Here is a 15,053-nt window from a genome sequence, read left to right as displayed (position 1 = left end):
AACTTAAATAATGACAACAGGTTGCTCAGGGTCAAACTTTGAAGTTGGTTCAAACTTTGGAATTGGCCCAGGTTGGAAGCAGTGAGTGTTTGTACTCCGCAGCATCCAGAGGTCCTGTCCAAACTTAAGTTTTTCAGTGATTCCATCTCCAAGGCAAGGCTAAAGGGACAACTGAAGTGAAACCGCAGGTTTCAATCCAGTGTGAGAGCGACCAAGGGATAGATGGAAATGTCAGTGGTAGCAAAGAGAAACTTGGAAGCAGTTTTTGGGGCTGTGGTTGAGAGGCTGCCTTTAGATATGTGAAGTTCAAGGTAGCTGCAAGCATGCAAAACCAAATGTCAGAAGGAAGGAAATAAATGGTGACTGGAGAACAAAAAAAATGCATTGCCTTGAAAAACTAGACTTTATTTCTAACTGATTGCAGCAGCTGGGATATGTTTCCTGGCTACACTGCCTGGGGATTTTTAGCCTCCCCATCACTTTGCAGATAAAATTTGTATTAGGGTGGGAGAAGCGTAGAATAGTCTGCCTAAGAAAAAAACGAACATTTATAGCTACATTTCAGACAAAAACAAATGCATCTCATATGTCTCACAGGTCTGAGATGGGAGAAGCCAGGGAAAGCATCTGTCAGCCGCTGTCTCCTGCAGTTCTGACTCTTAATATTTACTTAGCGTTAAATGTCTCCTGCAGAGTAGAACTTAATCTGTCACAAATTTGGGGCCTGGAGGAGGGAAGAGAAGATATATTTAAAAGGCAGATTAAGACATATGCGTTCAGTTTTTATCACACTTGCATCAGTGCGTAGTAGGAGTAACTTATAAAATTTGCCTTTTGTGTGTATGGCTTAAAAAGAAAAGTGGTAGGAAAAAGCAGCTCTGTGGGACAGGAATGTCCTTTCATGTCAGTTATTTTTTCCATGCCGGCTGTCATCAGGGACTTTCAGGTACCTTCAGCTAATTAGTAAGGCAGCAGTTGGCACAAATGGTTTCATAATTACATTATTTGTAAGTAACTTTATTTGCATTTTGCTTGCACTGTTTGTAAATAGCATTAGTTATATGCTCTTCAAAGTCTAGAGCACTACTGCATATATCAGCTAGACAGTAATACAGTTCATACATGCTGCAGTGCTTGAGCTCTGACGTGAAACACTTTTAAGTGCTACATAAGAGGGCCAGGTCATGCTTTTGGTTGATTTGCTGTGTTTTAATCAGTGCAATCACAGGATCCAAATGGTGATCTTGCATGTGCTGTTTGGGAATCTGGGTACCCCATAGAAACTGGGAAGGGTGTGTTATGCTGGTACATGCGGGTCTCTCCAAGCTCGAAGTTCCAGCACTGAAACAGTTGCTCACAGCTCCTGTTTCTCAGATCAGATCGGTGGGTTGGCATTTTTTGGAAGTTTGCATTAAGCTCTTACAATGTGGAGGCTCTGACATGCTCTGTTCTTGGCCATGCCAGCCCAGACCTCCTACTGTTGCCGCTGACTCCCATTTGCACATCCTGAGTTGAAGGGCTTTTGATTTCTAAGCCCCACTTGGTGTGTTCCTGGCTTGAAGCACAGCACGATTAGTAGGGTTGCGCTTAGTTATTGCTTTGCTGTGTGAAGCGTGGTGGGTTTAGAAATTGCAGATCTGAGCCCAGCACCACCACTAGGGACAATTCCTCACCCAGGCAAACAAGGGAGTCCTCATGTGTCAAAGCTGAGTGCCCGTGTGTTCACATTGCTCCCAGGTTACTGACTGCGTGGCCCTGCCAGTGAAGTTTTCAGGACCTGATTGCTCAACAGATTAAGAGTCTCCCTTCCCTGCTCATACGTCTTAACATACGGAGCAGATGCACCAGCAGGAGCAATGCAAGGAGTCGTAGCTTAGGTTTGTCTTTGAAAAGAAAAGGAGGCCTGTACTCAGCTTGTGTAAATTGGAGTGGTTGCAAGGGAACCTGCTCATCTTGCAGAGAAAGCAGACCCAGAGATGGAAAGTAAAGTAAGGTGGGACTGTGATTTATCAACTCTACAAAGCAGCAGGACAGCTCAGGAGCTGCTGCTTCTTGGTCAACAGGCAATGTTTTTCTTGTGGGTGTCTCTGGAGAGAGGTGAGTGTGAATGATGTGAAGTGGCACAATAAGGCTAAACTGGTTTGCTTTTTATTCCTTTTTTGCCTAAGGCTACTATGATATGGGGAGTGCTCAAGTCAGCAGGACTTAGAAGTTTCTCAGATAACTCTCAGACTTTGGCTAATATACTGAAATTAAGCCATCCTTTGTTTCACTGGAGCATAAATTTTTTGTGTGCTGATGGGAACATCTGGATGCCACTAACTGTGGGGCTCTTGAAGTTTCAGTATCCTATTGATTTGCCTGTATTTTCATATCCCTCTTTACTATAGTGTCCAAGCTCATGGTTTAGTGGAGCTGAAGATTCACCATAAACCATAAAACTGAACAATTTCCTCCCCAGCTCCTTACCCTTTTGGACTTCAAGATCTCCTTTCTCTGTGAGATTTGCAGACATGGCTTTAAACATCATCAGGAAGCTGTGAGCATCTCCTCCAGGCCCACATCAAAGCTCTGTGCCCTACTCCATCTCCTGCAGTCATGCGTGGTCTTGGCTTTGAGTCTCTCTGGGCAGAACAGTTGTGTTTCAGAAGTATAAGAAAATAAACTTTGCAAAGAAAAATATTGCCCTCGTTCTCAGGTTCAAATTCAGGTTCGTGTTTCTCCAGAAGTGAGGTAGACTCTAAGACTGGCTTTTTGGGTCTTCTTGAGATTCTTCTAGCAGAAGGGATTCCCTGGGCAGTACCCAGACAGCAGAGACACGCTGATGTCCTGCCCCAGGTATGTGAAGACGCAGGGGGAAAGTAGCTATGTGTCTCCATGAGCTTCCGCATCACACCATTTGTGTGTCTGCCTGTTTTGCCACTAGGAAGGAACTGATTTGATTTTTAAACCAAGTGAAGGAAGTGCAGCAAACACCCACTGTATGATAAAAATCTGGCTCTTACCTCAAGCAACCCCTTGCTGGGAGCTCTGCCTGCCATGGGCTTTCTAAGGTCTTTGGCTGAAGCACAACAGTTCCCATGGTCATGGAGGGAAGCACCCCACAAGGCTCTACAGCACTCCCAAGTTTTGTGGTTTAACAAAAGCAACGAGGGAGTGGAAGAGAGTTTTGTTTCTGGCCTGGTGAAAACCTTGGATAATTCACTTTTTTTTCTTTTTAAGTGAATTGAATGTACTTTGCTAACATAACATATCACTGGAGGCAGGTCTGTTTAGGGAATGGCATTTGCAGTGGAAAAGGGGAAAGAGATGGGTTAAGAAGCACATGGGCTTTGGGAAGGCTTTTCTGGGGAGCTAAGCAAAAGTGTGCCTCTGTGTTTGCATACGTATGCATCCATCTGTGCACGGTGCCATGACTGCATTATCTTCTGTTTCAGTGAAAGTTTTACTGGTTTATGTCTTTATTTGTCTATCCCTCTAGGGTACTTGGTGATATAATTGCATATTGGGAAAGACACTTCATTAAACAGCAAGCAGAAACCTTATTCCAGTGTAGCTTTACCTGGTCAGGATTTATAGCTGCTCTTCCAATAACTGTCTTAAGCAGTTTGTTGTCTAATTCAGAAATGGAGTTTCAAAACTGGTTAAAATTCCTTAGCATTTCTTCCTGGTCTTAAAAGCTTACCAACGTTGATCTGTGGGCTCTGCCTGCAGAAGACCTGTGCAGGGTGGGGTATAGAGCACCAGGACTTCACTGGCACAGTAACATTTCACATTACACAACAAGCAAAAATTGTGACCCGGGCTGAGTACAGCGTGAGGACAGTATTCTCAGGCCCCGGCATGTCCACACACTGCAGTCATTCTCAGCCCAGCTCCTCCAAACATCTACCAGTTTCCCTGAAAATGTTGTTGCTGTGTGTGTGGCATTCAGTCTGTGGAGAAAGCTTGGATGGAGCTAACCATCCCAAATGCTTGCTTGTGAGTCTCTGAAACGGGCACAGCTTATTCTGGCTCCTGTGTTGATAGGACCTTTTTTTGGCGTGGAGTAGGCAGGTACATTCAGTGCTTCTTAGACTTGACAGGCTTTAGGGACTGGGAAAAAAAAAATCTTCGTGTGCAGAGGGATATTTTTTCCCCTAGAATCTCACTCTGCAAGCAAAGCTAGATCTTTCCTCTCCTGCAACCTTCCTCTTCACATCTGCGTTTGCCGTTAGACTTGTAAGAATGCAAAGGGACTTAGCAGTGATCATTATCTCTTACTAGTCTGCACTACGTTGCCTTCTTCAGGTAAGAAACTAGCTTTTCTGTATAATGAACTCTGCAGGATCTTGGGGGAAATACAAATGGAAATAGGATTGTGTCACTCCAATAAAAAATGAGTGTGCTGAGGAAGTGCTGGTGTTTTGCAGGAAGGTTTGGATCAAGGAGCCTGAAGACCATGGAGGGAGACTGTCTGAGCTGCATGAAGTACCTGATGTTTCTTTTCAATTTCTTTATATTTGTAAGTATTTAGAATCCACTTTCTCTCCTGAATCCTCCTGTTTCCAGCAGCCTGCTGCTCCCCATCAGAATAGGCTGTAATTTGGTAAAGGTGCCATGATACAGAATATTCCCTCAGCTTTGCACTAGCAATCACTGAGGGCTTTGCAGCATCCAACGATGCTCAGATATTCAGTAAGCCAGCACAGTGGTCACTGTTGTCTGACTTATTCCTGTCTTTGACAGGGGAGACCAGCTGCAACTAGTGGTGTACATGGTCTATCCTTGAAGGGCAAAATAAATTGTTTTCTAGCCCTGGATGCCCTGGCTGAGGTTTCACTAGGAAACACAGTCATTTTCCTACCACATGCAGGGTCATTCTCAGTGACCCTGTTGCTCTTGCCTTTGATAGGAAGGGTAGGAGCACCCAGCCACCCCGGCCTCTGTGGCGGGGATGGTTCCACGTGCCCCTTCACTGGGCTGTCCCCTACAGATGTGGCAGCAGCTCAAGACTCGGTCTTTCAGCATTAGGGAGGGCATAAACAGTTACTAGAGTGACACGTGCAGGAAGAAAGGTGCTTTGGCTACAAATGGTTCATTTGGTGAGCAAGCGATACTCAGAGTACCGTCTCAGCAGTCACCTGCTCAGCGGAGAATATATGCTATGGAGAAACACAGATATTCCAAGTGAAACCCTTTGATCAAAAGGTAGCAACGAGTCCAGTTTTTCTGCAGCAGTTGTTTTATGTTGACCTACCCCCTTCTCTCCCCTCCTTGTGTCGTGACAGCTGGGAGGAGCATGCCTACTGGGAGTTGGCATCTGGGTCATTGTGGATCCCACAGGTTTCCGAGAGATAGTGGCTGCCAACCCCCTGCTCTTCACAGGAGCGTACATCATGCTGGCCATGGGAGCGATGCTCTTTCTGCTGGGTTTCCTTGGTTGCTGTGGTGCCATCCGTGAGAACAAATGCCTCCTGCTTTTTGTAAGTGTTCTTGCTTTTCCTATTGGCCTTGTGATGCTTCCCAAGAATGGAAGTGACTGGATAGATGGATGCTGTGAGTGAGTGTCTGTTGTTGTAGCCATTATTCCCTTAGATAATAAACAGACTTAGTGTACTTTTACACACAGCTAGAAATACAGAGAATTTGCGTTTTCCCTATACTTAATTTGAGCCCAGTGGGTATGGAGTCTGGGAGTGTATTTGGATCTTGTTAAGCTTTGTTTCAGAATGGTCCTATTTGGTTGTTTGGTTTTGGTTTTTTCACTTTTACAAAGTGACCAAAAATGGTCCTCTTTCAGCCACCCAAAACCCACTGCTCCACTTGTGGACACGTTCCCCAGTGGTACACAACAAAGCAGAGGGAATATGTAGAGCAAAGCATCTGTGTAACAAAGCTCCCCATGTCAGCAGAAATGCCCATCTCAGAACTGCATGGTGGCCTGTCATTGCAGCTCTCGACAGCTCGTCACTCCCTTATGCAGCCTACTCTCCTCCTAAAATGAACCAGATTTGTCATCCTGGGTCAAATTTTCCCCTGAATGATAGGGTTAAATTTTAGCCTGTGTGGTCAAGTACTATTTGCAAAGAGCTGGCCTCTAAAATAAGTCAGTTCTGACCTCTGCCATAAGTTCTGATACTGCAGGGTTTCCAGCCATTATCTCCTACTGGATGGCATTACCAGTTATGTATTGAAAGACAAAGATCATTAGTTTTATTTTTCATTTTTGTCAAATGTGACCTTTTCTTTCTTCCTCTGGCTCTGTTGGGGCTTTGCTGTTTTTTGTTTTGTTGGGGTTTTATTATAATCTTTATCTCATGGTGTTTTGTTATGATTCTGTCTTGCACAGCTGCTTCATGGTGCAGAAGAAGCTTGTCTAAATAGAACAGGAAAGTCCTCTTTCTTGAATGCAAAACCATTTTGTCCTAGAGATGAGCATGACTACACTGAGATAAATTCTCTTGGGCCCTTGGCTCACCCACCCCCTGAATTCATAACCTGCAAATGAGAGCCCTTTTCTGGAAGCCACTGTGGATTTGATTTCTAGTGACTCACCTCAGAATTAAATCAGAAAATCAAATGTGTCACCTGTGAAATCATGGAGATCTGCTCAGAGAAACCTAATAAATTGCAAAAGATCAGGCCCAATGAACCTGAGGTTACTTAAAAGCCTGTCTTTGTCACATTAAAAAAACTAAAAGTTATGTTTGATGAGAAATATTGATTGTAAGTGTATGCGGGAGTAATATTTTCGGTTTGGATCATGTCCACGGCATACAAATTGGGGCCCTGCCTGTGGGAAGGGAGCTCTGGGCCATGCTTTTTCCGGATTTAATATCACAGATTACGTCATGGTTTGAATGGTCCTCCTGTTGTTTTAGTTACACTCCAGTGCACTCAATCTTGTGGTTTTACTTTTCTGATTCTTAGAGATAGTTCTGAGCCCTTCTGCTTTATTTATTTACTTTTATTATTATTTTATTTTAAACTTGGAATGTGAGAAATATATGGGCTGGAAGTAATGCCCTAGACCAGGAGAAACTCTAATTACTGAATGAGGAATTAGTGTTCCACTTTGATCAGGTCTTCCAGGGCTATTGGTATCAAAGTCAGCTCTGTTAACCTGCCATCTTATGTTCAACAGCAGTGAACCACTTGGATGAGGATCTGTGCTGATATCAAGTGTGAAGAGATATGTTGCTAATTTCTGTTTTTGGGGGGCTGCACCCACTGATGTGAAAGTGCGTAAAACATCTGTGAAAACAGAAATCTGATGGGAGTAAGTTTTAGGTGTTGAAAAAGCAAGCCTTTCATGATTGTATGCCAGAGAAACTGGGAACACCTTGCAAAATGGAGAGTGTTAGGCTTCAAGGGGATGGCACTTGGGGAGAAGTTGCTAGATCAAATCAAGTCCACTTACAAAGTTGTTAAAGAATTGATGAGCCAGAGAGCTGCTTGAGTGAGATTTCAGAGTGATGCATAATGTATATTTGAAGCTTTTAGTCCAAATGTAAACAGAAGATAGAAGGGACAAGACAGATGAACAAATGCATGTTCTCTAGGCTCTGGCCTCTGTGTTTGCTAGGACTTTTTTTTTTTCATTAAGCTGCTTGTCTTTTGGTAAAAAAAATCACCGTGGAACTTAACGTGTTGCATTAAGCACAAGGCTCTGAAGAGTTCTAGATTTCCCAGCATTTGGACCTGGCTTATGAAAAGCAACAAACATTGGCCTTGAGAAGTCAGACATTGAATAACTACTGGATTGTCCTAAAGACCCTCTGACTGCAGAAGAACACCATAAAAATTAGAGTCTAAAGTGCTGTTGAGCATACAACATCGCACTATGGGACTGAATTCAGCTTTGCAACAAGAACAGTCCCTGTTAGCTTCATTTGGTTTAGTTTTGAGTGCAGACGTCCTGTCTTGCACTCTTGTAAAACGGATGAAGTAGCCTCTGAAACTTTTCAGCATGAAAATGTGGGTCCTTTGGGTTAAAGGCAGTTGCTGCTCTTTTTGGAAGGGCGTTGCTGAAACTGGAACAGCAGATGAGTTGTGGCAAAGAAACATGAAACACAGATTTGTGGAACCTTCTGTTAAACCTGTAACCAGGACCAGGAGCTGCAGCAAGATTTTTTGATCAACAGGCGAGATCGCACTCCTCAGGATGTTCACCTTGGATTGGGAGGTACCCAGGTCCAAGTGTTGTCTCGAGCATGAATTTGCTTGTGAGGCTGCTGTCCCACACGCATGAACCAGTTGCCTGTTTAGTGCTCTTGTATATCAGTAAGCAACTTAATCTTGGGACGCACAACATAAGAAGCAGATTTTGCCTCTCCTTAAAATGCAGAATGAGGGCAAGTTCTGAAACACTGATGAAGCATCTTCTTTTTCTCATCAGCCTAATGGCTGCTCGTGCTTTTTCTGCAGTAACTGCTACAAATCTGCAATGCACACTGCACAGTGTAAGTGCAAATCAGTTTGGGAATGATAATGAAGCTTATCAGAGATAATCTGAGAATGGCTGCTTCCACTTCTGCACAGGGCTGTGCTGGAGCTTGGGTGAACATGTATCTCCCAGTAATCAGTAAATGAAATGCAATTAGCAGGGTGATGGGATTAATCACTTGATCACCACCTTAGACCTCTTAGTGACTATGCTGAGATCCCTTGATGGATGATGATGTGAATTTGCAAAGCATCGTTCATTCTCATCACTTGTTCTTTGCCCTCCTGTGGTGAAATTAAAACAGTCTCTGGGCAGGAAAAATAGAAGCTACATAGAAAACTCCAGCAGTAAGAATAAATTATAGCCTTAACTAGTTCAGCAAAATCAAGCAATGGCATTCTGTTAGCACCTGAAGTCTCTGCTCATCTGACTCTTGTATGTTTTGTCATTTGAGCCTAGGCTGCTTTTCTTTTGTTTCCACCGCAGAAGCAGGCAGACAAATGGGACAGGGTACTACTACGTGTGCTTTTCCAGTGGGGAAAAATTGCTTACGGCTCTGATAATTGACAACAAAACAGCATTTTGCCCATTCCAAGCAGGTAGTTTGAATTCTCTCTCCATTACTGAAATGCACTGCGCACAGCATTTCAGACGCTGTTTATAAATCATTGCTTGAGAATCACAATAGTACTTCTGGCCCCATCTGCCTGCCTTCTGTTTCAGAAAGACCTTCAATAACCTTCTCTCACAAAAACCCCGCCCAGACTTCTCGTGTTTATTTCTACTTGTTGCTTCAACCACCTTCACTGGTAACACGTACCAGGTATTTATTACCCTCCATGTGATGTAGTCTTACTGCGTTCTCCCTTCACTCCTGGTTTTCTCACATGGTGCTAAGATCTGAGTTAATTTCTAAATGTTCACTCCGTTTTGTAAAATCACCTTTGAGTCTGTGGGCTAATTCTTGGGATCCTTGGATTTTAGAAGGGCTGACTCTCAAATGGTGATTTCTCTTCATGTCTATAAAAACATTAAAAATGTCCATATAATTCAGACTTATGGTTCCTCAAGCCCACTATTTTGTCTCCAGGCATGGAAATAAATGCCATTTTGGGAGAGGGTGTGAACCTAGCCACTTTCTGCTCTGTTTCCATAGTTGTTCCACAGCACCAACATCTGTTGTTTTAAGGATGTTAGAGGGCACATCCCTGCCTCTTCCTTTTACTGTTTGTTAGGGACTGAAGCAGCATCAGACTAGCATGAGGCATCAACATAACTGAGAATTGGTCCCAAAGACAAGGCTGAGTCCTGAGCTGTTTGATGTCAGTGAGTGCTTTTCTGCTCTGGGAGATTTGTTCTCTTCAACACTCTCTTCCTCTCTGCTCAGGTTTTACTTCTAGCTGTGTACCAGTTTTCTGTGCCACCTCTGACCAGGAGGGTCTGAGGTAGGAGCCTCAGGAGTCCCAGAGTTCATCCTGGGCAGGAGATGCTCCACGGTACCTGAGTGCTCTGGGTAGGCAAAGTCCCAGGGACAGCACCCTTGCAGCAAGACTCTCAGTCTCTCTGGGGATGAGACCTCTTAAATGCATCTGATTTACCTCTCTGAGGTGGGTGGTGAAGGCACATTGAATTGCTCAGGCTTGGTAACATCACAGAAACAAAGTGCCTTTAGTAAGACTGAAGACCAGACTTAGACTGAAGCAGCAAAAGGTTGCAAGGGTAACAGGATGAAAATACAGTTCTAGCTTGCATTGAACAACCACGTGCCTCTCTCTCTCGCTTTCATTTCTCATCCCTAGAATTATGATGACAGAAGTGTAATGGTTTGCTTCAAACTGGATACCTGTTTCTCTTTTGCTCCCACTCAATTTGCTGGTTATTTCTTTCTGTCAGGTCTGCAGTGTGCCCTTTGTTTAAGGGTATGAATATGCACACTTCGGATATGAGACACGGATGATACTTACTTAATCAACTTAAAATTATGATGCTGTGTTATCAACTTTCTGTAGAGGTTCTGAATGGTTCATACTTAACTCAGTGCAATCCCACTCTGTGTGGGGGTATTAACGAAGGCTGATTTTGTCCTGAAATGCAGAATACTCTGAAAAGGGACCATTTTTGGTCACAGGTGTAAATATTTGAGTATACTTCTATACAAAATGAACCATGATCATGTTACAGTAAAATTATGTTGTTTATGTTGTGATGAAGGGTGTGTGTGTGCATATGTGTTCTGCTGATCGAGGATGCCAATTAAACTCAGATACCAGAGTGAGAAGAGTAGGCTGATTTTACTGTTAATAATTAAAGGATATAACCAAGTAATACAGGAAATAAGCAATAAGAAAAATACAGACTAGTACACTTAATTATTACTACATACAGTTAATTATAGAAAATAAGAACAAGCAAAGTAATGCACCTAATCATTACTACACAATGAGGAGAATAGTGATTAAGAAAGATCCATCACCCCTTGCATACATTACCAACATCCAGACCCGCAGGTGCTGGGCAGCCCCGGTTACAGCGAGGGTTTGGAGAGCCTGTCTTGGCAAGTGGGAAATCCTACGCAGTGCCTCCACCCGTAGGTGAGGCATCCAGAGTCGCTGTGAGCGGGTCCGGCCTTATAGACCCAAAAACCAGCAAGTCAGAATGACCTGCACTTTTCTTTGAGCGGAAACGTCTGGTTTCATCCTCCTGCTGGATTCCACCCAAAGCCTGGCCAGGGCTCGGGGGGAGACCAAGGGAGTTTCTAACAAGGCCAAACACTTGGGTTCTCAGCCCTGAACAAGGCTGAACGAGGGAAGCTGGATACACACCCTCACAGCATTTCATCCTCACTACTGATTACATTTTGCCTAAGCTACATCTTTCACTAGTGAGCATACATACTTCATTAGTGATCAGATACTAATTAATAAATGCTAATGGTAGTACAGGTTTTACTAATTAGCAGAGACCAGTAATGGATAACATTTGGTTTTGAGGTTCGTCTAGAGGTCAGCTTTGTTTCAGGACATATTATTCAAGCTCTAGCACTACAATATGTAGGTGCATGCATATGGTGCATACACCTGTGCCAGGACAGTTTAACCCTGTACAAGCATCTACACAGTTATAACTTTTTCCATCAAAGTAGGCTTTACTGTTTTAACCCGGTGCAGATATATCAGGGTATGCGATGGGTCGTGTAGCCTTACTCCCTTCTGTTCATTAGAACCAGGCAAAAGCATTGCAAGCTCCCATGTCCTCTGATATGATCAGAGAGGGGCTGTCTCTGCTTCAGGTTACAGTCTCATATTTTTTTTAGTTGTCAGGGAATAAATGTTTTCTCAGTTATTTTTTCCATCTCTCTAGTGACTAGCAAAACCCTGTATTTCTGTTGCACAAACCTAATAGTATATCTGTGTTTTGTTGTTTTTGTTTGGTTTTTTTTCCCATCTTCTCTCTTCCAGTTCTTCATGTTTATTTTGTTAATCTTCCTGGCGGAGCTTTCAGCTGCGATCCTGGCTTTTATCTTCAGAGAAAATGTAAGTATCCGATGGTGGGCAAACTCGGAACCCCAGTAGGATTGTACCCAGCTGGAGCATGGTGTTAGATCGTTTGTAGATTTGTTTGCAGAGTAACCGTTTGTTTCAAATACCAACAAACCTGCTTCATTGCTACCCTCAGTCTGAAGAACTGCCAGCAAGCCGGTGAACGCGAACTAACCTGGCGTGTGCAAGGGTAAATGGTTTATGTACACAGAAGATACACGCTGGGGGACTACTTAAATATTGAAGTTTTTAGAGTCTTCCTGATTCTTTTGCAGCCAAACCAGCTGCGCATTCCATCAGAGAGAAGTTTTATAATAAAGTCACACTAAGGTTAAAAGCAACTATTTTCTTTTTTCAATATAGCATGTGTTTAATATTAATATTAATAGTGAAACCTCCTGTTTTCCCAACAGACCCAATGCTTGCTCTGCAGTGCAAAAACTCTCTTGTGCATGTTCTAATCATATTCCTTCTTGAATTTTTGTTCTGCTGCTCACCAGATTCCTCTCAATGCTTGTAAGATATCCCTCCCGACCTGCCCTGAGCAAGTCTCCCCGTGTGCCATTTCGTGTCCCATCAATGGATCCCTTGCATGTTGCCCTTCTTACAAATTTCTTGTCCTTCTCTCCACAGCTTCATGTGATGTAGCCTTTCTCTGCTGCTGTGCATATCATTATTATATGGCCATCACCCCTCCCCTACACTAGTAGTAATCAACCCCAACAAGGGTTTGTGCATTTTTTTTCATGTTCTCACATGTGCAAAGAAGAGCCTGACTGAACTAGGTCCATGCTTCTCAAGTCGGCCCATCTTTGGAATATGACTCTGAGTGATGGCTGTGAAAAAACATTGACCAGTAGAGGTGGTCACTAATGACTGTTAGTATTTATTTTATTTATTTGGCCTCTTCCAACACTAAGAGAACATAACTGCACGTTTGCTGTACTGAACATGACATGTATTGAACATCACATATGTGACATGAGCATAGAAGGGCCATGTAAAATGATGATTTTTTTTCAACCAGGATATACTTTTATTCATATAAATAGATTTTGATAAGCAAAGAATCAAGACTTAGGAAACTCACGGCAAGAGAGTGGTGTTTGTGCAGTAGGATGGTCTTGGGGGTAGTTAGTGAGAGGATTTTTTTTCCCTTTATAAGCTGGTGGTCTGTTATCTTTGCCTTGGATCTGAAGGCAGTGAGGAAGGGTCGGCACTCTGTACACAGGGTGGGTACCCCATTCCAGCTTAGGCTTTGAGACCATGCCCTCATGGGAACAGCTACCGCTCCATAAATAGGCTGCAGTGTGGGGGGTCTGGTGTGTTCTGGTCATTGCAGCTCTGCTGTTAGGAGGTTTTAGGGAATTCCTTTGGTTCAGCACAAACAGCAGACCGCACACATAGAAACTGCCCTGCAGACCCGGGTGCAGGCTTCACGACAGAGAACACGGTCCCTGGTGAGCAGAGACTGGGCGAGCAGCCGGTGGCTGACTGCTCCCACCTCCCACCTTCCCTGTGGGAAACGGGTAAAAGGCACCAGAAACTAGCAAGGCTGGCTGCGAGTCCTGCGTGCGGGGTGACCGCAGGGCTGGCTGTGTCCTCTTCCCTAAGTCACAAGGAGCCTGCTTACGTCTTATTCCTGGGCAAAGCATCGGCACCTTACGCTCCCATGGAAGATGTGAGACACATGACAATATGTTATCTTGCGTATCATTTGCAGTGGTTATTCTAGACTTCTGTGGCATCTGGTGGGGTTTTGTGCAATGAAACTTGAAGGGGAACAAGCTTCTGCCTTTCTTGAGCTTGTCTCCTCTGTATCGGCAGCTTCCCTCCCTGTCAGAATGACTGATAGGAAAGGCTTAAATGGGAAGGAATGAAGAACATCAGATCCCAACATAGCTGGTGCTGGCTCTATGTAGAACTTAAACTGAGTCTGGAAATTCTTGTGGTTTGTTCTCTCCTTAGGTTTCTTCCGAAAAAATACCCCTTGTTTTGCTGTTGCTATATATTTTGGTGGTAGCTCCTCTGGCTTGGCAACTACATGTGGCTAATTTTGCTGTCATCTTTGGGTTAGGGTGAGGCTAGATGGCTGGACGGCATGTCCATGGGGACAGAGATGGTCTTTCAGTGACCCCATGTTAGGAGGACATTGTAGAGAGGTTGGTGCTGGTCTCTTCTCACAGGGAATTAGTGACAGAACAAGAGGGAACGGCTTTAAACTGCAACAGGGGAGAGTCAGACTGGACATTAGGAAAAAAATTTTCAAAGAAAGAGTGGTCTGAGAGTGGAATAGGCTGCCCAGGGAGGGGTGGAGTCACCATCCCTGGGTGTGGTTAAGGGTCGTTTGGATGAGATGCTGGGGGATGTGGGGTAGGGGAGAACTGTGTAGAGTTGGGCTGATGGTTGGACTCGATGATCCCAAGGGTCTTTTCCAAACTAAATGATTCTGTGCTTTTCTCTTCCCTGCGAAACAAGTTACTGTCAAAGAATGTGGTGGTAAATGCACATTTAGGCAACCTAAATTTCTTGTAACCAAGCATATTGCAGTAGTGGTCATTGCACCAGTCCATATGGCTATGGCCTCACTGGGTGCATAAAACAAGACGAGAGAAAGATGTGCTCTACCTGTTCTCTTTGCAGATAATGTTCAGTACAGCTTTCTCTTGTATAGTGTTTCGCATCTAAACTAGCTCCCAGATACTCAACAGAGTTAAATTATCAATAGCTGAGGGAGCAAAAGAAGTTAAGAGACAAAAATAAGGGAGAAAAGAGATGTTTTCTGCTGAGATTTGACATGAGAGGAAGAATCAGCCAGGCAGTGTGGTGATGGGGTGCGTGAAAGTGATGTTTGCGATTGTGAGCTAGAGTGATCTGCAAGTCCACTTGCACTCCCAAAGACCTGTTTAAAAGTGGTTCTGAAGAGGAAGGCTGTTGTTAATCAGTTATGGGAGTACCGGAGTTTTTCTTCCTTTGTAAAGGAGTTTTCAAGAGGGTGAAGAACCCTTATTCATCTAGAAGGCCCCCCCCTAAAATAATGTCTTCCATGAACAATAGAGAGAAGCTGTGAAAGAGGAATTTGATTT

General features: G+C 43.8%; 1 protein-coding gene across 6 annotated transcripts in view; it reads left to right on the top strand.

The window, feature by feature from the left end:
* The window catches only part of TSPAN18 (tetraspanin 18), a 122,831-nt gene that overhangs the window by 96,216 nt on the left and 11,562 nt on the right, over window positions 1-15,053 (top strand). For 5 of the 6 annotated variants that reach the window (XM_026848944.1, XM_026848943.1, XM_026848942.1 and 2 more), the window contains 3 exons: window positions 4,413-4,504; window positions 5,271-5,471; window positions 11,887-11,961. In XM_026848944.1, coding sequence (XP_026704745.1) covers window positions 4,442-4,504; window positions 5,271-5,471; window positions 11,887-11,961 — 339 coding nt within the window. In that variant the 5' untranslated portion in view covers window positions 4,413-4,441. The remainder of the gene's footprint in view (window positions 1-4,412; window positions 4,505-5,270; window positions 5,472-11,886; window positions 11,962-15,053) is intronic. The other variant, XM_026848946.1, reaches the window with a different exon arrangement.

This window comes from Athene cunicularia, assembly GCF_003259725.1.
Source record: "Athene cunicularia isolate RWA chromosome 5 unlocalized genomic scaffold, athCun1 chr5_part1, whole genome shotgun sequence".
Lineage (NCBI taxonomy): Eukaryota > Metazoa > Chordata > Aves > Strigiformes > Strigidae > Athene > Athene cunicularia.
This window is presented reverse-complemented; position numbering and strand designations above follow the sequence as displayed.